The 22,254-nt window shown below is 37.7% G+C and overlaps 1 protein-coding gene across 3 annotated transcripts in view; it reads left to right on the top strand.

Moving 5' to 3' along the window:
• Positions 1 to 19,653, top strand: part of LOC575267 (E3 ubiquitin-protein ligase MARCH8) — a 31,622-nt gene extending 11,969 nt beyond the window's left edge. For all 3 annotated transcript variants that reach the window (XM_011663562.2, XM_775680.5, XM_030972212.1), the window contains exons 2-4: positions 12,327 to 12,525; positions 13,910 to 14,064; positions 17,487 to 19,653. In XM_011663562.2, the coding sequence (XP_011661864.2) occupies positions 12,336 to 12,525; positions 13,910 to 14,064; positions 17,487 to 18,020 (879 nt within the window). In that variant the 5' untranslated portion in view covers positions 12,327 to 12,335 and the 3' untranslated portion in view covers positions 18,021 to 19,653. The remainder of the gene's footprint in view (positions 1 to 12,326; positions 12,526 to 13,909; positions 14,065 to 17,486) is intronic.
• Positions 19,654 to 22,254: the final 2,601 nt, after the last annotated feature.

Here is a 22,254-nt window from a genome sequence, read left to right on the forward strand (position 1 = left end):
AGTCCTGGGTATGATCATATTGGGAACGAACTTATTAAGCAAGTTATTGTCGGTATCCTTCAACCACTAGTTCATATTTTTAATTTGTCTATGTCAAGCGGAGTTGTACCGATAAACATGAAGATCGCAAAAGTTGTACCAATTTTTAAAAAAGGTGACTCTCAATTACTGACAAATTATCGTCCGATTTCTTTGTTAACCTGTTTTTCAAAAATTCTGGAAAAAATTATTTATGTAAGAACTATAACATTTTTAAACAAAACATGTGTCTTCAGTAATTATCAGTTTGGTTTTCGGGAGAAGCATACAACAACTCATGCAATCTTACACCTTATAGATAAACTTGCTTCTGCCTTAGATAGTCGCTTACACACCATTGGTACATTTTTAGACTTTTCCAAGGCCTTTGATACTGTAGACCATGAAATTCTCTTAAGTAAATTATGTCATTATGGTGTCAGGGGAGTCGCCTTGGATTGGTTTAGAAGTTATCTAACTGATAGAAAGCAATATGTGTCCTTAAATGGAATTGACTCTAGTCCCCAAAAAGTAACATGTGGTGTTCCCCAGGGATCCATTTTGGGACCACTTTTATTCATTTTGTATATTAATGATTTTCAACGCTCATCAAGTGTATTATCATTCATATTTTTTGCTGATGACTCAAGTGTATTTTTTTCTCATAGATGTCCACAAACATTGTTGAAAACTGTTAATGAAGAGTTTCGAAAAGTAATGAAGTGGATTAATGCTAATAAGTTATCCTTGAATCTTCAGAAAACTAATTATATACTGTTCAGTAATTCAGTTAATATTTTGCCAGGCGAAGTGGCATTCAATAATAACCCAATTGAGAGAGTAACTTCAACGAAATTTCTTGGAATATACATAGACGAGAAACTGAATTGGAAAACTCATGTGGACAAATTAAGTAAAGTGGTGTCAAAAAATACTGGTGTTATTTATAAGTTGAGATCATGTATACCTCAAGAGGTATTGTTCATTTTGTACTCTACTCTTATTTTATCATATATCAATTATGGTATGTTGGCATGGGGCAAATCATCCAAAACTCAAATCCACAGGCTTTTTGTTGTGCAGAAGCGGGTTATTAGAATAATTTGTAAAGCAAATTATCGTGCACATACAAATCTACTTTATTATGAAAACAGTATTCTAAAACTAGAAGATCTCTATTCAATGCAACTTGGAATGCTCATGTTTAGCATTCACTCTGGAGACCTCCCTCCTGCCCTTGCTCAAATCTTTAGAAGAAATAACCAAATTCACAGCTATAATACTAGACAGGCTTCTGCTCTCCATTTACCATATGCAAGGACAACCTTCACTTTGAATACACTAATGTCCACTGGCCCCAGGTTCTGGAATTCACTTGATACTACCATAACAAATGCTTCAAGTATCTCAGTTTTTAAACGTAGACTTAAGTCATATTTTCTTGACAAGTATGTCGATGACACATGAATGTGTTATCAAGCTTTATTGTTAGTGTACTGTAGCATATTTAACTCTACTCTTGATCTTTTTTTCGTTAATTCTTGACTTTGACATATAACCCCCTTTATCCCTTTTCTTTTTTCTTCTTCTTTCTCATCTATACATACTACATATACCATATATTCCTACTTGACCTCTGCACTCAGAGAGCAATAACTCATTGATGTCTCGACTTGGTGTCGGCTTGGGTTTGTCCATATTAGATCATATTAGATGCAACGTTGGGTAGTTGTTCTCTGAGAGTATTTTGTAAATAGTTTTATATATTCCATATTTGTTGTTGTATTCATAAATAAGTTATCTTTGTCACATCATATGAGGGGGCCTTAACTTAACAAGCTGTGCTTCAACCAAGGTCTCCTCGTCTTCCTTTGTTCTACATTGTACTGTTATGATTATACTCTATTATATTTTGTCACATGTGTTTTCTGGAAGACAAATAAACTTGATACTTGAAACTTGATACTTGATCCTTTGCCCGATACTGATTACCAGTTCTTTTATTATATCGTGACTGCATATTTGATATTCTTCACACGATTGGTATAAATAATCATAGTTTACTTACTTAAGTGTGCTGCTAATATTATGTTATAATATATTGTTGGTATAATGTTTTGTTTCATCATGTTGTTGTCTTGTTGATATCAAATCGTATTATAAGTTCATTGTTGCTTAAATTGAGTTTAATTATAAAAAATGTCAACTTCAGATTCATTGCTCTCTCAGACACGCACATACACATTCCATAATAATTCCATAATAATATTATGCCTTGAATTGAAATGCCAATTTTGTTTTCTCTTCCAATTCGCGTATATCAACAAGCGAGGGGGAAATGTCCTTCAGTCAATATTGATACTTTTCATTCGATATGTGTTTTCAACCTCATATGTTTAGTGTGGGGTATCGGTTTGCCACCATTAACGAAACAGATACCAGTATAATAATGAGCTAGAAAATCTACTTTTGTGCCAGTGTATCGAGTTGCCTATGATGCATGATGTCGGTCTGAATATGATTTGATACACGATTATTCCTGGTTTAATCGAAACCAATTAATGCAGAGTCACACAGGAGGATATTAAACAAAAAGAAATCATACATAAATAGTATAGACTGGACGCCCCTGACATCGAATAGGGCCTCTGGACTAACGAAGATGTTGATTATTTGAAATCTACATTATTATTAATGTAATATTTCATCATAGTTTCCTTCTTTAACCGAACCAAACTAAACGTTGCCACGCGCGCATTGGTTGTGATGATTGTGAATATTACAGATGTCAGCTGGTTAATCAGCTGTTCAATCCGCGCAGGAATCGATACCATGCTATGTGCTTAAATTCTGGTTGACGACAATGAATTGTTTGATTATTAAAATAAAATTGATTGGACAATATACGTTTTGTTTGTTTGTGAACACTCCTTGTGAATGGGACATTGTTTGAAGCCCTACTTTCGAGTTCAGTCCACATTCGTATTTGGACTAGGGAGCTGAATTTCCCCTCTTCTTGCTTAAGCATATACCATTATAAATTTTGTATTTATTTGTCACAGCATAATCAACCATTTTTTTTCTGAACGAAAACAGCTTTTATAGAGTATTTTTCATGTTCTCTTTTTGATTGCCGTTCATTACAACCCATATCGTATTCGATTGTGTCCCCCTCCCCCCCCTTTTTTTTGGGGGGGGGGGGGGTGGGGAGGGCAGGGCGATGGAGGATTCTCCTTCATTTGCGTTGTCAGCCCCTGCCCCCCCCCCCTGGAAAGCATGTATTCCCTACTCTACCATACACAGCTGCATGGTGATGGTAACAGACTTGTGTTTTCTCAAGGTTTTGCGAAAAATGCAATAATGCAGCTATAAAATTGCCCTAATATCTGACAAAAACCAAATGCATGTACGTATATTGTACCGGTAGGGTTTGTTTCACACAACGGCGGAAATTAAATTTTTAATTAACACTCTCGTCTCTCCCTTTGTCTCTCTCTCTCTTTCTCTCTCTCTCTCTCCCTCTCTCTCTTTCCTCTTTCTCTCTTTCCTCTCTCTCTCACTCCCTCAACTCTGTGTCCTTTGTTCGACCTCTACCAATGATTAACATGCAATGTATATTAAATGATGTCCATGCACGATTAATGATGATGCAAAATTGATGTCAAAGTAATGACGTATTACATCCCCATCTCATTTCGACTAGCTGGTAGGGGTGTTGAACTTAAAAGAGGCAAGATGGTAGTTAAACTAAATTTGAAGTTCACTATGATGTATGCATGTATGTGGTGCATGTGGCGTTGAACGGGTCAGCGCCCTTTTATAGCGAAGGCCACTATTTAACCTTATCGGTTATGCTACATCGGTAAATTATATTTTCCCTATATAGTCATAAATAATTAAGAAGAAGGCTTAAGATAGAGAGGGACGGAGAAGGAACTAAAGAGGGCTCTGCATGGCGTGTGGACCTGCCAGTGGCAATACACCTGAGAGAGATATTACGACGCGTTGCGCAGGTCCCTTTAAAGTTCGATTTTTGGTTATTTTTCCCCATTCGTTTATTTTAACAGTAAGATGACGTATTCTTTGGCAGACATCACCTGTTGTATTTGGATCGGAAGTGAGTCTGTTTCCGGACTGATGACTGATGTCGAAAAAAAAATCGATAACATGAATCCTGCATGAATGTGAATATTGGTACTGAAACTATTCACACTTATCGCTGACCAATAAAACTCGTATTGATTAGTAGTAATCAAAGCCGACGTGTTTTTTTTTTGTCACAGATAAAATTGGTTGTGATTAAGCACAAAATTGAGTTGGCTCTGTATACTTATATGCAGACCACCGGAACATCAACGTCAGACAAAGATAACCATCCGGGAAGGGGGCTGGGGTCATCTTTTTTCCGGAAAACGTGTATTCTGTCAAGAAAGTGCATCGGCGGGTGAAAACGTATATATCTTAGCTGTTTTCTTCAACGTACTTATCCAGTTTTTAACGCTCTTGTCCTTAAATCAGTTACACGGATCCACTTTGTTGTTGTTCTAAGAAATCTATTTTACACTCAGTGGTAAATGCAAGAGTTTTCAAAATATCAAGGAAGAAACTCCGTTCCCCCACCACTTTAAACAAAAAGTCATGAAAATTATACATTCTAAGGGACAAAATATGTTGGCAGCCTTAGAATAGTTGGTTAGGGAATATTGTTTCCGAAAAGAAATGTGAAAACCGGGGTCATAATTATTGTTTGGTGACCAGGGACCCGCTTCACAAAGCCCTTTTTAATAACAAATGACAACAATCAGTGACGAGTCTGCTGATAACCAATCAGGAGCAAGGATTTCACTAGCTTATAACAAAAACTGTCATTTGTCACTGATGACAAGTTTTGTGAAATGGGGCCCTGGGGAATGAAACCTCACTGAATCATAGGATCTGATATTTTCTTCTTGATCATTGCTTTTAATTGGCTGTAGTGCAAACCGCTTTGGTCATGTTGCCGCCGCATTTTCTCCAACAATATGATATGTATGAGACAGTATTGTAAGTACCTGCAGAAATGTGGAAAGGCAGTGTCGCAATATTGAGTCACGTAATAATGCCTTTATCAATTTCTATGCAGGCAGTGCACATATACTCGAGACCCAATAACACCCTATCTGAGTAGGCTACACAAGGTTTTAACAAATTATGAAATACATGTCGGCTACTTGTCATAATTATTGTTTATCGTTTATCATGCATGTCCCAAATCAAAAATAAGAAAGAAATTTAAAAAAAGTGTTCTCCTAAAATATGTTTCCTTGAGAAAGTACTTGAGCCTAAATAGTGCCTATCTGTAGAAATGTTATATAGGAGTCTATATCACAAGATAGTGTAATCATCGACAGTATCGTGGTAAACTATCATAGTAGATTAATTCAATACACATACGAATTCGGGATTGTCTGAAAGGGGCTGGAGCGAAATGTTATATTAGAGCGCAAATTTTTTTCGCGACGTTATTCCTGTCCCCAACTTTTCAAAAGTCCCAGCTAGTCCCAACTCTACCAGCTATTGGGAGGCAGTAGTGATGCGGAAAGGGGGAGGGGGGGGGGTAGATCCCCGACATGAGTTTTTAGAAGAGGGATCTGCCCCTTGTAAACCCATGCGTACGAGGGGGAACCAACCGATATTAAACGACCCCGGTCATTAGCTCAATTATAAAGCTAAGCTTATATCTTGTCTACTCTACATCATGGCTCAATTAATGGTGGCCTTCGTCTCAAAAAGCAAGAAGGTTATAACTCACAAATCAACTCATTTCGGTATTTCATAAAATAAACGGAGCAGACTTGAAAGGGCGTGGAGTAATACTACTAATAATATGTTACGATTTTAACGTAGGAAAATCGTATATTTATGACGTCATATCATTTGGACGTAATTATGTGGTTGATTGGTTGGTTAAGTTTTTGAATAAAAAAAGTGAATACCTGTATTCGCATGATAGAATATACACAATGGTAGAATTAGTTTGCAACTTTTCAGAATATTATATAGAGAGTCTGAAAGGGCGTGGAGTAATGCTAATAATATGTTATGATTTTAACGTATACGGAAATCGTATATTTATGACGTCATTAGTTGCGCGTAATACTATGTGGTTGGTAGGCTGGTTGGTTGGTTGAATGGAAACAGCAAATACCTGTATTCGCATGATGACTAAAATACACACACTGGTAAAAGTGGTCGGTTAACTTTTGAGGATATTAAATAGCAGCGCTGAAAATACACGGGGGCGGTGGGCGATTCGCCCCCGTGAGCTACATAATCGCCCCCGTCAGGTTGCTCACGGGGGCGATTGCAAAATTAAAAATCGCCCCGGTGGAATTATAAAATAAAGATTATCTTTTCTCTTATAACTTTAACACAATATTGAGTTTCAATTTTCAAACCTTAAACCAATGAAATGGAACTAAGATTAGCGTGCAAGATTTCTCGTTTCATGAGTAGGCCTATTATTACTGATTCAGCTCGCAGTGAGGTGCCGCCGTCAGCAGTGGTTATAGGCCTACTGCGCCGTTAGTAGCGGTATGTGTGCCCGCTGCCGCGCCATGGCTGCTGGAGCTGGAGGCGATCGGGCAAGGGCAGAAACATGGTCATGGCCTGGAGAAGTTTTTCGTTCAGCAAATAATGAACCTCGACCAGTAAATCAATATTAGGGACTTTTAGATTTGCACGATGAGAACGTGGACTGCAACGTGTGACCTCCTTTTAAGGCACTGCCAGTGCTTAAAAGGACGTCACATGATTGTGACTGCCAGTGCCTTAAAAGAACGTAACACGTCCACGTCCACGTCCACGTCCACGCAAATCTAAAAGTCCCTTTTGAGGAGAAGAGAAAGACCAAAATGTCGTGGAATGATATGCTAACATGGGCAGATCTACGGGGGGGGGGGGTTAGGGGGTTTAACCCCCTCCTCCCACCCCCGGCCCTCTTGGGCTGCCAAGTGAAAATGTGATATTAAAGCGGGGGGGGGGGGGGGGGGATGCTGGAGAGGAGGACTACTAATCTATTTTATTTTTTTCAGGGGGCGGGGGGAAGTGAAGCGCCGTTTTAGCATGACTTTCTTTTTAACTCTTACTTTCACCTATCTCAGATAACCCTAAGTTTTTGGTTGCTGCTTTATATGTAGTTGATAATGCATGATTAAAATAAAGAGAGATGGAGAGAGAGAACCACCATCATTTTGCAATGGTTCAGGATTCGTGTAATGTACATTTGAAACCATTTCTTAGCGTCTCAACCATAAAAAAATAGCAAAACTATTTTTGAGGAAAAGCATTATACTGAATTAAATAAAGAATAATAGCTTTTTATTGGATCATACTACTACTGATACGGGCTAAAGACAATGTAGTATTTGTATAGAGGTATTCCAAAATGACATTCTGATAATCAACATTTGTTCTGTTATCATATGTATATACAAATAATACAACTGATCTTTATGATTTCTTAACGTGACATAGCTTCTTCTCCCTCTGCAAACAAAACAGAAAACAAGGTTATATGCGACAAATAATCATTGTGATTCAAATTGATGCAAGGATTTTTTTTGAATAAGCAATGCTTTTCACCAGAATCTTCTTTGTAAAAACGACTTTTATAAATCTCAGCCATGCAATTCTGCCACTGTGCTGTAAGATCACTTTGAGATTAGGAGAAGTGTATTATGTAATAGGTATTTTAAATTGAATGGAACGTCTCAACTCAGTATATGGCTGAGATTTGTAAAAGTTGTTTTTACAAAGAAGATTGCTTATTCAAACAAATATTCGCATCATTTTGAATCACAATCATTATTTGTCGCTTAATCCCTTTTAATGACCTTGTTTTCTTTTTCGTTTGCAAGGGGAGAAGAAGATATTTCACGTTAAAGACATCATAAAGATCAGTGTTGTATGCGTATATATTATATACACAGGCTAGTAACAGCTATGTAGCTTGTAAATTTTTAAGAGGGAAAATGCTGATTGAAATGATAATGACGAAATAGCAAATAATTGAGGAGTATCATAGGTACCAATTCAATGGATATTTGTATAAAAAAGAGCCCCCGTCAGTAATAAAAGAGCCCCCGTGAGAAGGCTCACGGGGGCTCTTTTTTTGGGGGGGGGGGAAGCCCCCGTGGACAAACAATTAATTTGAGCCCTGTTAAATAGAGAGTCTCTTTGGGCATTTCTCTGGACGCTGAAAGGCCATGTATATATAGGCCTATAAGGAAATAAAAGTCACTATCGTCAGGAAAAGTTACGTAAATATAATCCTGTGAAATCATCCCTGTAAACATAATAACAGAGAAGGAAGACATTAGAATCCGAGACAAGAAGGATACTCTATATTCGCTTTTCATTTCCCTGTATAATGACTCAACATCCATAGAGGGTATATTTTTTTTAAATCCACAAAAGCGTGGAAATTGGATTATTTACCGCCATTAATAAAATTAGCATAGCACCATATCTCAAGCTTTTTGAGAATGTATATAGGCCCTACCACGCATTGTACATTATTATTGTTATAACATACTCCCCCCCCCCCCCCACTTCTATCTATTGTCCCTCCTCTCCCCTCCCTATGTCTGTTTATCCATTTATCTACATGTATCTATCTATTTATCTATCCTGGATCTATCTATCTCTCTCTCTACTTCGTCCTGTCGCTTCTTCATCAATTTCGTCTTCAATCATTAAACACATTTACGGCATGATTAAAGTACGTCCTCATGCGACTGTTATCAATACAGACCTAATTAAGTTTTGATCTTATATTAGTGCCCCTCGAAGCTGTCTATATTTGCCAAAAATAAGTCAACAGACCGATTTATAGACGGTTATTAACTTTAGGGTTTCCAAGAAATGTAAGAAACAGGACTACCCGTCTTTTTCCCGTCGTAAGCATGATGTAGCTTTATTATCTTAATCAGTATAGAAAGTTGACACCATGAATTCGCAAAGACGATATGCATGCCTATTTCCGTGTTCCTCTAAAATTGACCTTTCCCCCGTAAATTCCTGAATAGTGATTATATTTTATTTATAGATTTCTGTGGGATTAATAGGCATTCATTGATTACGAACGCTGTGACATATACATTGAATGCCAAATTACATCTCAAGTCTGCACTTTAGCAGTGACTAAACATAATAACACATAGCCACGATTAGAAAAGATGAAGGCACATTGCATTTTTTCCTCATAACTTATACCTTTCCTCAGAATAACTGATATATTAATAATCTTGTGATATATTAATAATCTTGTGATATATTAATAATCTCGTGATATATTAATAATCTTTTCCGATGTGCGTTAGATTCATGTGAGATATTACTGACACCAAACAAATGATATTAAAATGTTATAAACACTTAATAATTTTGTCTTTATTGACAGAAAGAGATGCATGTGTAAGGTGGATGGCTGGCAGCGACTTTGACGTGCACGCGCCATGCAAATGCAAGTGCAACGACCAACAATGACCCCAAAATACCCAGCAAATATTAGAAGAAATAATGCCAAAGACTCGTTCTCTTAAACCTAAAATGATTGTGTTTATTATTAGATTTTGAGGCAGTGTACTGCCACGATACTACCACGAAGACCGGGAAGGGTGATGAATCAAAGAACGCGTGATCGCCCAAAGACTAACATTCACCCTTTTGTTGAAGACCCATAATAATGTGTGTCAATCCGATTATGTAAAACCGTCACTTCATGTTATGAATGCATTTGTTACCATCATCACGTTTCGGTCAGGTCCCTAATTTGCTCTTGTCACGTGTTCCGATCATGTAATGAACTTTATGGTAGTGAAGACGCCACGCACCGCTGACGATTTATGGAAGAAAAGAAGAAAAAAAAAAAACTCCCCAAAAAAAGTATTCATTACTTGATAAATCTGTCCTTTGATACTTGTCAAATGCAAAAAAGATTTGGAATTTGTCTAACTTTTCTTTTATTGTTTCTATTCTGTTGTTGATTAATAAATATATTTGTAACAAGATGCACATACTGAAAGGGTCGATTCCCCCCCCCCCCCCATTTGGTAAAAGTCATTCACTGGGATCCAAAAGATATTTTACATTTTTCTTTAATAATCGGTGAATTAATTTGTAAAACTGATGGGTCCATTAAACTGCATTGTACTAATTCAAGGATGATCATACGCTTTGAAACCTAATAATAGTAATATCGCTGATAGACCCCCAAAATCAGTCTATCGCGTTCTTTGATAATCTCTCTTTTTTTGTAAACCTCCAAGCAGAGGGATTTTCTGACTGCATGCAAAGATCAATAGCTCCAATCCGAATGATATGGTAGCTGCGTGAACTACTGGGATCAAACTTTACTGGATTACAGCAATTTTAATTAACTGTACATTAACCTTAATCTCATCAAATTCAAAGTATTCGATGAGTCATTGTTGTTCATAATGGAACTGAAATTAATTTTGTTTAAAAAAAAAAAAATCACATTTAATTATTGAGCAACTAGTATTAGTCTAATTAGACCTATGGTTGGAATCTAGGGGTGGTGATGACTCTCCTCAATAATTGGTATTTGGTGATTTTGTGATTAATTTAAACCTTGTCATTGCTTCTGTCGGCAAAATGATATTTTATCGCATTCGCTTCGACTGCGTCCTTATAAAAAGCTAACTATGTAAATGCCAAAAATGGATACGACACAGAGTTGTAAAAGATCAATTTTAGTTTGCAAAGTTATTGATCGTAATTCATTTGTAATCGAGAAAGTAAATTGACTAAGACATCTTCCTAGATTGATGTATGCGAGTCACCTTTTTTCGCAGATCGTATACAGATTCACCCTTGAAAGTGTGGTGTTTGGAATAGGCAGGCAACAAGATAAACAATTATAAATAATTCCAACATTTGTTGTTTTTAGCCCCTGATTGATACCGTGGGAATATACGGAGTTCTGGTGGTTTCTTATACCACGAAGAGCTACCATAACAATGATGTCGGCGGAAAGATAGAATAGTGTGAGCCTTAGAATGTCACATGAGTATGCCCTAATATAGTAAAGGTTGGGGGAAAATCCCGAATTCTAAATTTGGATTTACGTCATATTATACGCGATGCGATGCCGGTTAGTGAGGTTAAAGATCGAACCCAGATAATAATGATCATTTTTGATTGATACAGGTTTCAAACAATCAAGAAAGGAATATATATATATATAATTATATATACAGTCGTGTGGCCACATTAACATTGTACACATTGTTCCTTCATCTATTTAATATCTAATTGAGTGTGTTTTGTATATTATGTGAAGAGGTAAAAAAGGAAAGTTAATTAACGAAAAATGATAGAAAAGGAAAGAAAGAAACAAGCAAAGCAAACGCCAACGATAATAAACCCATGTGTTAACAGCCATTTCAAGTTGTTGGCCCTTTCTTCCATCAAAAAATGAATTCGATCCGATATGTGAAAAAACCCATGTTGACCAAAATGAAAAGATTCTACATTATGTTTGTGTCAACATATAATTAAGACACGCGTGTCACGCCTGGTCATAGTTAAGGTAGGCTATAATGCTGAAGTAATGTCGACGGCTCAATTCTGGAGGATTACACTATATAATACTCTTGATTCATAAATTCACTTACTCAAGGAGCGATATTAGGAATCAATTTTGAATATGAGTGGAATCCACTCCAAACTAGTGGTTGGATCACTCTTTCGAGAGTGGATTTCACTTTCTTTAGCTTGTGTTTCAACTCTAAAACGAAGTGAACCCCAACGATAGGCTTGTGACTTCTTAAAAGTTCATTTCCTCCTTTTGTGCGTTTAAGGAGTACAATCCCGACGTGGTAAACCCTGGGAAAGCTAAATGTAGTCTACTTCAGAAATACCTTCAATAAAGTGTTTATGGAAGTGACAATTATTTACATTCTAAGAATGTGTAGATAAGCATTTGCTTGACTGAAAACACCACCGGGAAGCGGTATTAATGACTACCATTGTTATTTGTTTAAAGTGGTATCCGAAGAGGAAGTTGGCGCCTTCAATTATCCAATGAGTGCTAACATATATAGCCTGGATATTCCGTCTTTATGTTACGCAGTGATCACGTGGTCACAACATTGAAGATAGATGGTACTTTAGTACAAGCTGTACTGGTAGCAGCTCATTCTCCACTGCATATTCACTCTGTAAAGGACGGTGAACACTAATATCTCCAGCTCCGAGCTAATTTTGAGTATCACTAGACATTTTCTATTTTTTATCGCCAGGCAAACCGCATGATGCCGCCAACCAATCTTCACGACAACACGAGTCGCCTACCTGTGTATTCCATCTCAGGGAGTGGAACCACGCCCATTGCTGGCGCCAAGACGCCAGAACCTGAGCCCAAATCGCCCACCGCTTTCTCCGCCTACTCCTACGACGGGCCCGTTTGCAGAATATGCCACGATGTCACTGACGTTTCAGGTATGATTTTGTTAATACGATAGTGTTTTCTTATTCTATACCCATTAACTTTATATATATATTCTAATGAACATGACTGTATTCAAGAAATAAGGCCATTAAAAAATATACATGTTTAGCGTCCTCGCCCGCTTCCATTTTGGGGGCCGTCTCCTTTTTTTTTTTCTTTTCTTTTTTTGTTGGTGAAATTTCTGCTAAAATTGATCTATTTCTGATTTTAACCCAAAAAAAAAAATGTCGGCGGCATCTTGAAAAATAGCCCTGCTGTCAGTGAAAATGTACCGAGCGGCCATTTGGGGGAAGAAAAAAAAGGGCCTCCTCCTTTCTATTTTTTAAAAAGGCAGGACGCTAAACACGTTTTTTTATATTGGGCCTAAATAAATTACAAATGTGTAAACTGTAGTTGCGCCTCATGCACGGGGCCTGATGTATGAACCCTAACCTTGATTGCGCTATTCGACAGGCAGTCTAATTATACAGATTATGATTAACCGAGGAGGAATTTATGAGCGGATGTTCAGTAAATTGATATCGATTAAATTGCTTTGTACTATACGTAAAACAGTTTTTCTGTTGTAAATATGAAAGGTGCAATAGTTCACCTATTGCTGGTGTTTTGTTTCGTCGGTCAACAAGTTGTCAGAGTAGGAAGGCATATAAATTATCATATCAAATTAATGATACTAAAAGTCTATTGATGATTACCTCTTTTAAACTTAGAAAGTGTATCGTAAACAAAGTACCATAAGAGCTAATTACATCTTCTGTTTCTCATGAAAATCACAATCTGTCTATCTCTATTTCTGTCTGCATGTGCCTTGCCCCCCTCCCCCCCCCTCCCTCTCTCTCTCTCTCTGTCTCACTATATCTCTTTGGTTCTTTCTGCATGACTGTTTGCGTCTGTTCGGCTCCCCTTCTCTCTTTCTCTCTCTCTCTTTCTCTCTCTCTTTCTCTCTCTTTCTCTCTCTCTCTCTATCTCTCTCTCGCCCCCTATCACTCTCCCTCTCTCTCGCTCTCTCTCTCATTCTCTCTCTATCTCCCTTCCTGCCTATTCCGCACACCATTATCCATTATCTTTAATAATGATAATAATAATAATATTTATTTTTTTATATAGCGCTTAATACAAATGTCTCTAAGCGCTTTACAAATATACTATTAGCCCGGTCATTGGATTCAGTGCTTGCCCGCACACAATGTGTGCACAATCTCCACTCTCTGGGGAGCATTCCTTCCTTCTTATTGTGCGCTTTTCATGCAGAGATAATTGTGTTTAGGGGAAAATATGCCGATGATCTTATAGGGCGTGTAAATCCCTACACCCTGGTTAATCCTGGATTAATAAAAAATTATGATATCATAAATTATTGTCTTCCGCATGCAGGTAGCAATAAGCTCATCACACCATGTGGCTGCACGGGCTCAGCTCAGCACATCCACAAGCAATGTCTGCAGAAATGGACCAGGTTAAAAGGAGCCTCCACCTGCGAGATCTGCCACAAGTCCTACCAGAAGAGATACGTCAAATTCAAAATGACGGTAAGTAAGCCAATCATTAAAAAACAAAGTACAACTTAATTCATGTCCTTGCTGCAAATTCCAATGAAGGAAATGCGTCATTTCAATCGAGTGTGCTTTTGTTTTCAAGCCTGGATCTTATCAAGAAAGTGATTCAAACTATTACCAAAGTATACTATCGAACGCCATCCAAGGTTTTGATCAGTTTTGATTAAAACAAAAATCGAATCACCCAAACAAGAAAAGAGATCATGCCAGCCAATTTTAACTGCATACATTAGATAAACAATTATGTTTGCTAGTCTATGGAGTATCATAAGAGGTGTATGGGCACTTATGATCAGACAGCTAGACGTCTAAAAAGTGTATATCATTGCCCCATATCCCCAAAAGAGCGATTGAATGTTCACTGTTGTCATAGAAACGAACATTAACCGGTGCCTGAAAGGATATTTGTCTACTCCGGAACACTAACTTGCCAGCAGAAAGTGCGAAAACAATCAAGAAAACAAAGTGTTGGGTTATAAAACAGTGGTCTAACACTATCTTTTTTAAACTTTTGTATAAACGGAGACTTACAAAAGCGAACTGACAGCTTATAGAGTGAAGGACTCACAATCACCTTCACCACCACAACCAAAAAAACCTCGCTATCATTATAAGACTGCATTTTGACAGCCGCAAATAGGGTCACTGTCCGTCGACTCGCGGGATGAATAAAATGTAAAACATTAGGTATCAATCATTTGTATTTCTAACAATGATGCCTTGGTAAAAGAAGTATTCCATAAGCATCTTAACTTTTCTTGAAACCCTCAATTTAATAACCCTTTAATGGTCTGTTGACTTATCCTCGGCAAAGATAGACAGCTTCGAGGGGCACTGACATAAGATTAAAACTTAAATTGACGACCGACATCATCGTATCAAAGAATTGTTGAAAAGAAGCCTTGAATTTATTTATCGAGGTACGCTAGACATTGTGGTATGTGTGCCAACTTAAGTCGTGTCCACAAAAGGGGAGAAATTGAAACAAACAGAAACAGACGAAAGAGACGAAAAATGGGCCTGTTCGTTTGCAATCCTTGACACAACAGCTGTTGATCACACCCTTTTGTTCTTGAGACCTGTGTCATTCCTGCAGTGTCATTTTCCTCTATAAGAAGGCTTGTCTAAAGCCTTTTATCCATTCTATTTGCATCATCGGGAAACGTGGTGTGATAGACGACATGGTCATATTCCATCCGTCGGTCCTCTGGTTGCTTGGTAACAAGCATTTTATTTATGCTTTCTTAGCAGTCAGGTAAAATAACCACCACCACTAAACCCCTAAAGCAGGTAGACATGACCAGGGCCCGTCTTATAAAGAGTTGCGATTGATCTGAATCGACCGTCCTCTAATCAATCGCAAGTTTGTAGTCCCCTCTTAAGTACATAGTTAAGATTGATATCAATCGCAAAAAAAAAAAGATGCGATTAATTGCAACTTTTTATAAGTCGGGGCCCAGGTGTGTGTCTAGTTCATTTTAAGTGAGTGGGATGAGTAGGTGTTTTTATCCAATTCTGCTGAAAAGTTATCTTACATTTTCAACCAGAAGGAAAAGAGGTCATCTACTTTTCCGTAAACCCTATTTCAAAAATTAATTTCACCTGATTGACCTACTCGGCTTGCGAAAAAGTTTGCTAATTTTGTTACATGATAATCGTGACTGTTATATAACTTATTGATTTTGTGAGGTTTCGCGTGCATAAGAAGATCACATGCAGACAGCAAGCATAACCCTACCAAATGATACATACTTTCACCGATCTAAAAGTGTATAAAAAGAACTAGGTCTATTTAGCAAGGATTTGAACACTTTCGCATGGATTTCCCAGTGTGACCGGATGCTGTTCATGTGTCATGTGATGTCTTGTGATAGAGCTCGGTTTCTCGTCTCCATTTCGGCTCGATTTTCAGACCCTTTTCGGTTCATAACGCCTTTGAATTATTATGTAAATCAAAAGACACTAGAAAGACATCAGAATGGTTAATAAGACAGGATAAACACGAAAACGTCTCGTAACATTGACACTACTTATGTCCATTCTTATCCATTTGGCAATATCCGCTTTTGTTTGTTGTCGATTGTTTCATGTTCTGTAATTTTAACTTACCAAATATAATGGAAAAGACAAAATTAATGACTAATAAACAAGATGGATGCATTGTATCATACTAGTATAGTGGTTACTATACATCTTGCCCATCCTCTGAAATGATAAATCTTCTGCATGACTTTTAGAAAAATTGTTGATTGATGATTCAGTTATTTATCCAATGCGGCGATGAGAAAGATGATTTTCTAACAGTGCCCTGGACATACATGTATAATACCAATCGGAAACATCTCGTGACAGGTCCTAGTCATTGTTCCATGACAATCCAAATTAGGGATGATGACAATGTTGCGGTTCGAGCTAAATTTTCCGACTTTTTCTTCTCGTTTTCATCTAAAATCGAAAGTAATCAGTGTTGATGTTGAGTGCTATAAATCCTCATGGGTAGACCTTTTTTGAGTGATGATTAAGGGCTCAGAAATGGCCGCGAACCTCGAGCGAGTACGGACGGAAATAGGGTTAGATCGATAATGGCATCATCTTGGGGAAAGACTTGAAAGTTCCTTGCCTTCTCAGAATAAACAAAAGTACGGAAACTGTGATTCAAAATTGCCTTGGAGATATGTCTAATTTCCTATCCCTTAAGAGAATACAAGATCAAACGCAATCTGAGAGGCATTTGTACTTTTAAAATGGACAGTACCCAATCCAACCCAAAATATATCAAGATTTTATTAATGACCTTCCATGATTTGACAGTTTGGCAAGCTTCGTAGTTGTTATCTTAACTTTGATCACGATCGAATTTGGCAATGTGGGTTTTACGTTTCCGTAATCCAGAAAACAGAATTCAAAGTCATGATTTGATTTTATATACTACCGTCGAATACCTAATCTGATCAATATCGCCATTACGCTCGACCCCCGTGTTTAGAGAGTAGAGAAAGACTGCAATGTTTTACCACATTGCAATTTGTGAACTTGCAAATTCCTACTGGCTTTAGACGGTATTTTGATTCATAATAAAGACATGCATACCAATCTAAGAATGCTTTGTATTAAATTCTGTCAATTCAAAATTACACATTAATCACAGTTAATTTAAGGAACCTGACACTCGTAACTATAAACGATACAAATATTATTAGACTGCATTTATATCATTTTGAATATACCGTGGGGAAGGTTGAGAGGGAGAGGAAAAAGGACACAAGGTCTTTCAAAAGAACGTGGTCATTGTCTTGTAGGCTTGTTAATGTGTTTATAGAGAAAAGATATTTTGTTAGCATTCCAAGAGCTTTCCTCTCATATTAATTTTTTGTTCTATCTCGTTTAATTTACAGTCCTCCGAAGAGAACACGGTAGCGTCTGCAATCACTATCCTGCTCCTACTGATCGGTGTCTTATCTGTCGGTATCTACCTCCTCGCCGAGTACCTGGTCAAAGTTCAAAGTGATCCAACGACGCGTGGTTCCAACGAGCTCTGGGTGTCCATAAGCCTTGTCATCATCGGCTTCCTAGGCATGCTCGTCTTCTTACCGTGGTTCATCTGCTTCTGCGCGAAGACGGGCAAGACACCGAGGTCGACAGCCAACCGCGACGGCGGATCGACAGCGGATACGTCACAGGGCACCTCGGTCGAGTCGTCAGTGGTCAATCTTTCGGAGGTCGAGTCGGGAGTGGACAACGCGCAATTGGCGTACGAGCAGCAGAGCTTTGAAGCAAGCGGCTACGCAGAAGACGCGAGCGACGCGCGGACGTCCAGTGACGAAGTCGGTGGAACGGGCGCGTACGTCAATCAAGTGGTCCAGGTGGATGGATTAGAAGAAGATTATGGCAACTTTGAGAAAGACAATCCAGCGGTCTTATTCGTTTGATGATAGATCATTAAGAACTTGATGAAAAAACTCTTTGTGCATTGAACATTGTTTATTTATTGAGTCAATAAAGACGTTTTTACTTGTATTTTTGCTACTTGAAAAGAACCTTTTGAGGCCTTATTGCAGTGGCCTATGAATCAGAGACGGAAATAAATATGCTGCCCTTGGAGGGCAGGTTTGGTAAGATGAAAAGGAGATATGAACATGTATGAATAATCGCGTGTAATTGAAAACGAGTGATAGTGGCTTGAAAGGAGAGATCAACTAATTGCAACCGCGACACAAAATCTGGAAACTGTATATCAGTCAAACATCAAAAGACAAAATGATTCGGTTGCCAACTCCTGAAGGGAAGTTGCCCTACAAATCTTTACGGTCATCTTGCATTTCGTCCAAGGGTTGTGGACCTTAAAGAGGGCATACAGTTGATGGAGTTCCAACAGGATTTCTCTCGGAGACGATGGTTTCACGGAAAGTGTTTTCGAACTCCTACAGCCTTTTCAGGTTTTTTGCTTCATGAACTTTTGAGGACCTTATCAGTGTCATGTGTTCCAGACACTTTACTTCCTGAAAACTGTATGTTGTTGATAACAAAATGTGCAATACATCTTGTTCTTTTTTTTATTAGTACAATTACTTTTTTTAAATTATTTGTTATGCTTACTTTCTGCATTTTCTTTCACTTTCTCTTACATGTTAGATTCAAATTTCCTGTACTTTATAAACATATATTTAATGTGTAGTCTTCAAATTCATTGATATAATTATAGTTCGTATCTGTTTATCTTTCGTTTCCAAATTGATACTTCAACAGTAGTGTCATCTGATCTCTATCAATTACACAAAATTGAAAATTCATTGCTTGATCATGATGATTGTAGTTTCGCTTTAGGTAAGAGTTAAATGAAGCACTTCGACACACGTTTTTCTTGCAGGAAATGCAATAACGTCGCATGTCTCTAGTGTATTGAGTTTCCAGGCCTAAGTACACAGTATACCTGCTAGATGCTTCTGTGCTAACAAAGGAAAAGGACCGATTGTGGAGTGATGATGGGTCAGGTTGTGTTTGTTGGGGAACATTTCGCTTTTTGAAAAGGGAATCTTAACCAACCTAATCTTCCATTATCAGTCCATTAAAGAGCATGCTATTGTTTTTAACTACCGAATAATTGGAGCAATTAGGTTGAAAACAAGGACCGTAATTCCTGTCGTGAGTAATGTCGTCTTACTTTATTATCCATGTAATGGTTAAATTACTTGCCAGTGATGATTTTTGACTTCTCTGAAATTTCCATACGAAAATTTGCTCTGCTTTGAAATATTACAGCGTGTAATTCCCCTCCCCCCGAACATTTCGATGGAACTATAATATTCTCCTTTTCTATAATAACTTTTTATTGATTTCCCTATGTGTTATCTATTTAACATGTAATATATGTTTATTATTTGCCTATTTCATTATGAGTTAGAAATGTGTTGATTGCCTATTTATTGTTTGTGATCGGGTTATGTGAGATGTAGAAGAAGTATCACCTCCTTCTACCATTTCCATATAACCAGAAAGTAATATGTTTGTGATTGTTTGTATGAAATTGAAGTACAATTTATAATAAAATATCAAAGAAAAATATATTTTGTTTCCACTATCATTCTTTCTGATGTTGTTCTTTCCATCATAACAATTCCTCAAAACTCATTCCGTGGGAGACCGTGTTTAATTGACTGCTTGACCTCCGATGTAGGCCCATTAAGAATTACCGGTTCATGATTTTGTTGCAAGAGAAAGAGTTTAATCAATATCGTTCCCTAGATAACTCAAAATGGATGAGTGAATTCATGATAAGAAAGGGGTACAAAATAAGGGATGTGGATTATTAATGTAAGCACAATGACAACACAGTTTTCTAGCTTGCCATCTGTAAACATGTACAAATATTGTAAATACCAACACAGCGACAACAAAGCACGATTTGGAATAAAATGAAAATTACTTTATTCTGATTGCTTAAAAGGTATATATTATCACCAAAAGAGCTGGGTATGCGATATTAAACTAGACTCCTTTCAACATTTCTGTAGGCAAATAGCCCAAAATCGATGACCCTTTATCCTCGCCTCTTCTTTTTTCGTCTCCTTCTTCTTCTTTTTCTTCTTTTTTCCTTCTTTTTTGTTTTTTGTCTTCTTCTTCTTCTTCTTCTTCTTTGTCTTCTCCTTCTTCCTCTTCTTCTTCTTTGTCTTCTCCTTCTTCTTCCTCTTCTTCTTCTTTGTCTTCCCCTTCTTCTCCCTCTTCTTCTTCTTTGTCTTCCCTTTCTTCTCCCTCTTCTTCTTCTCCTCCATCTTCTTCTTCTATTTCTTCTTCTACCTTTTTGGTTGTTCGAAAAGTTTCGGTTAACTTGTTGGCATAGTCTGTCCAATACCCCCACAGTCATAATGGTATATACGGTAGTGCCGCTCACAGGGAGTTGATGGCTGTCACGTGGTATTCATAAGCATATTGCTTGTCTTACGACGTATACCACGGAGAAAAACAAGGCTTGTAATTTCTTTCCAATCCATGAATTTACTAGTATCACGGAGTTTCCTTCCTTGCATATTAGTCAACAGGTAAACAGTTTCCTGTCGTAAAGTCGTTCACCTCCAGTTTTTCTACCTTCGATTATACGATAATCTCTAAAAGCTTCAGTCCCAGGTTGTGTTTTTAAAATGGCATACAACTTTATATACATAATAGAGGTTTTCAAGAAGAATTTTGTATAATATGGAGGCATGGGTGTGTGAGCATATGTGTGAGGTGTACTTTGGTGCGAGGGGTGCTTTTAGGGATGTTATACGTTTGAATAATCTAGCTCAAGACCGTAGAAGGACTGTTAAGAATTGTGCTTTTTTGAAAATTCAATATTATAAGATCCACATGATTGAAGACAAAAAATAATAAGATAGGAAAAGTGAGTATAGGCCTTAGAATTGAGAGGAGACAAGTTAAAAGTGACAAAGATGAGGCAGAGACTGGTACAAAAAAAGAAAACATATAGAGACAGAGAGGGAAAGAGAGAGAGAGAGAGAGAGAGAGAGAGATTAAATGGACATAGAAGGTGAGAAACTGAGAAGCAGGAAAAGTGACAAAGATGTGGCAGGGACTGGCCAAAAAAATAGAGAGAGATAGAGGGAGAGAGAGAGAGAGAGAGGGGGAGGGAGAGAGAGACAGACAGACAGAGACAGATTAAAAAGACATAAAACGTGAAAAGCTGAGAAGCAGGAAAAGTGACAAAGATGAGGCAGAGACTGGCACACACAAAAAGAATATAGAGAGTGAAAGATATTTACTATTTAGAAAAGCATATACATGTATTTAAATTTCCGATTATATTTTTGACATATACTTTTTATAAATCATGATAATATTGCTGGGAGACATAGTTTTACCAAAAAAAAATCCTCCTTCACTTATTCTGTCATCTCAAACCAAAAGCAGTAGTTCGCCCTTGAGAATATATGCAAAACGCAAAAATTGTATATTTAAAAACTTACTCTATGCTCTCTATAATCTTGTAAGGCATTATTTAAAGGCAGTTTGTCTGTTAGTATGCCGGATAGGTGTGCAGATTGTTGTGTGTTGAAGAAAGGGGAAGGGGGTGCTCCCGTAAAGTGCTTAATCCCCCCTCCACCCTTTAGCCTCCCCTACGGAAATCAATGTTCTTTGCTATGACCGGGTCATAGGAGGAGGGGCATGCTATTTTGGGGGCACGGTGGGAAGGTCGTACGTGACCTGACAGCCGATTCTGCAAAGTTTGGAAGCCCTCTTTGTATACATTGAGTCAGTTCAAGGAGTTACCAGCACTTGGTCAGACGGTGTAACGTTGTCCCTTATTGGATAGTTTGCATTGATCGTGGTCACTTTAATAAAATGGGGAGGGGGTGGAAGAGGGGGGGGGGGGGGAGGATTTTTGCAAAATATCTTGTAAATACAAACATTTTGAAACTGATGAAGACAGAGAGGGGGAAGGGTTGTTGCGAAATATCTTGTAAATGCAAACATTTTGAAATTGATGAAGACAGAGAGGGGGAAGGGTTGTTGCGAAATATCTTGCCAATACAAACATTTTGATTTGAGAGGGGGAGGGTTGTTGCAAAATATCTTGTCAATGCAAACATTTTCATTTTAATGAAGACAGAGAAGGGGGAGGGTTGTTGCAAAATGTCTCGTCAATGCAATATTATTGATTTGAATTTA

Source organism: Strongylocentrotus purpuratus, unplaced genomic scaffold (genome assembly GCF_000002235.5).
Source record: "Strongylocentrotus purpuratus isolate Spur 01 unplaced genomic scaffold, Spur_5.0 spur5_scaffold_6, whole genome shotgun sequence".
NCBI classification, from domain to species: Eukaryota; Metazoa; Echinodermata; class Echinoidea; order Camarodonta; family Strongylocentrotidae; genus Strongylocentrotus; species Strongylocentrotus purpuratus.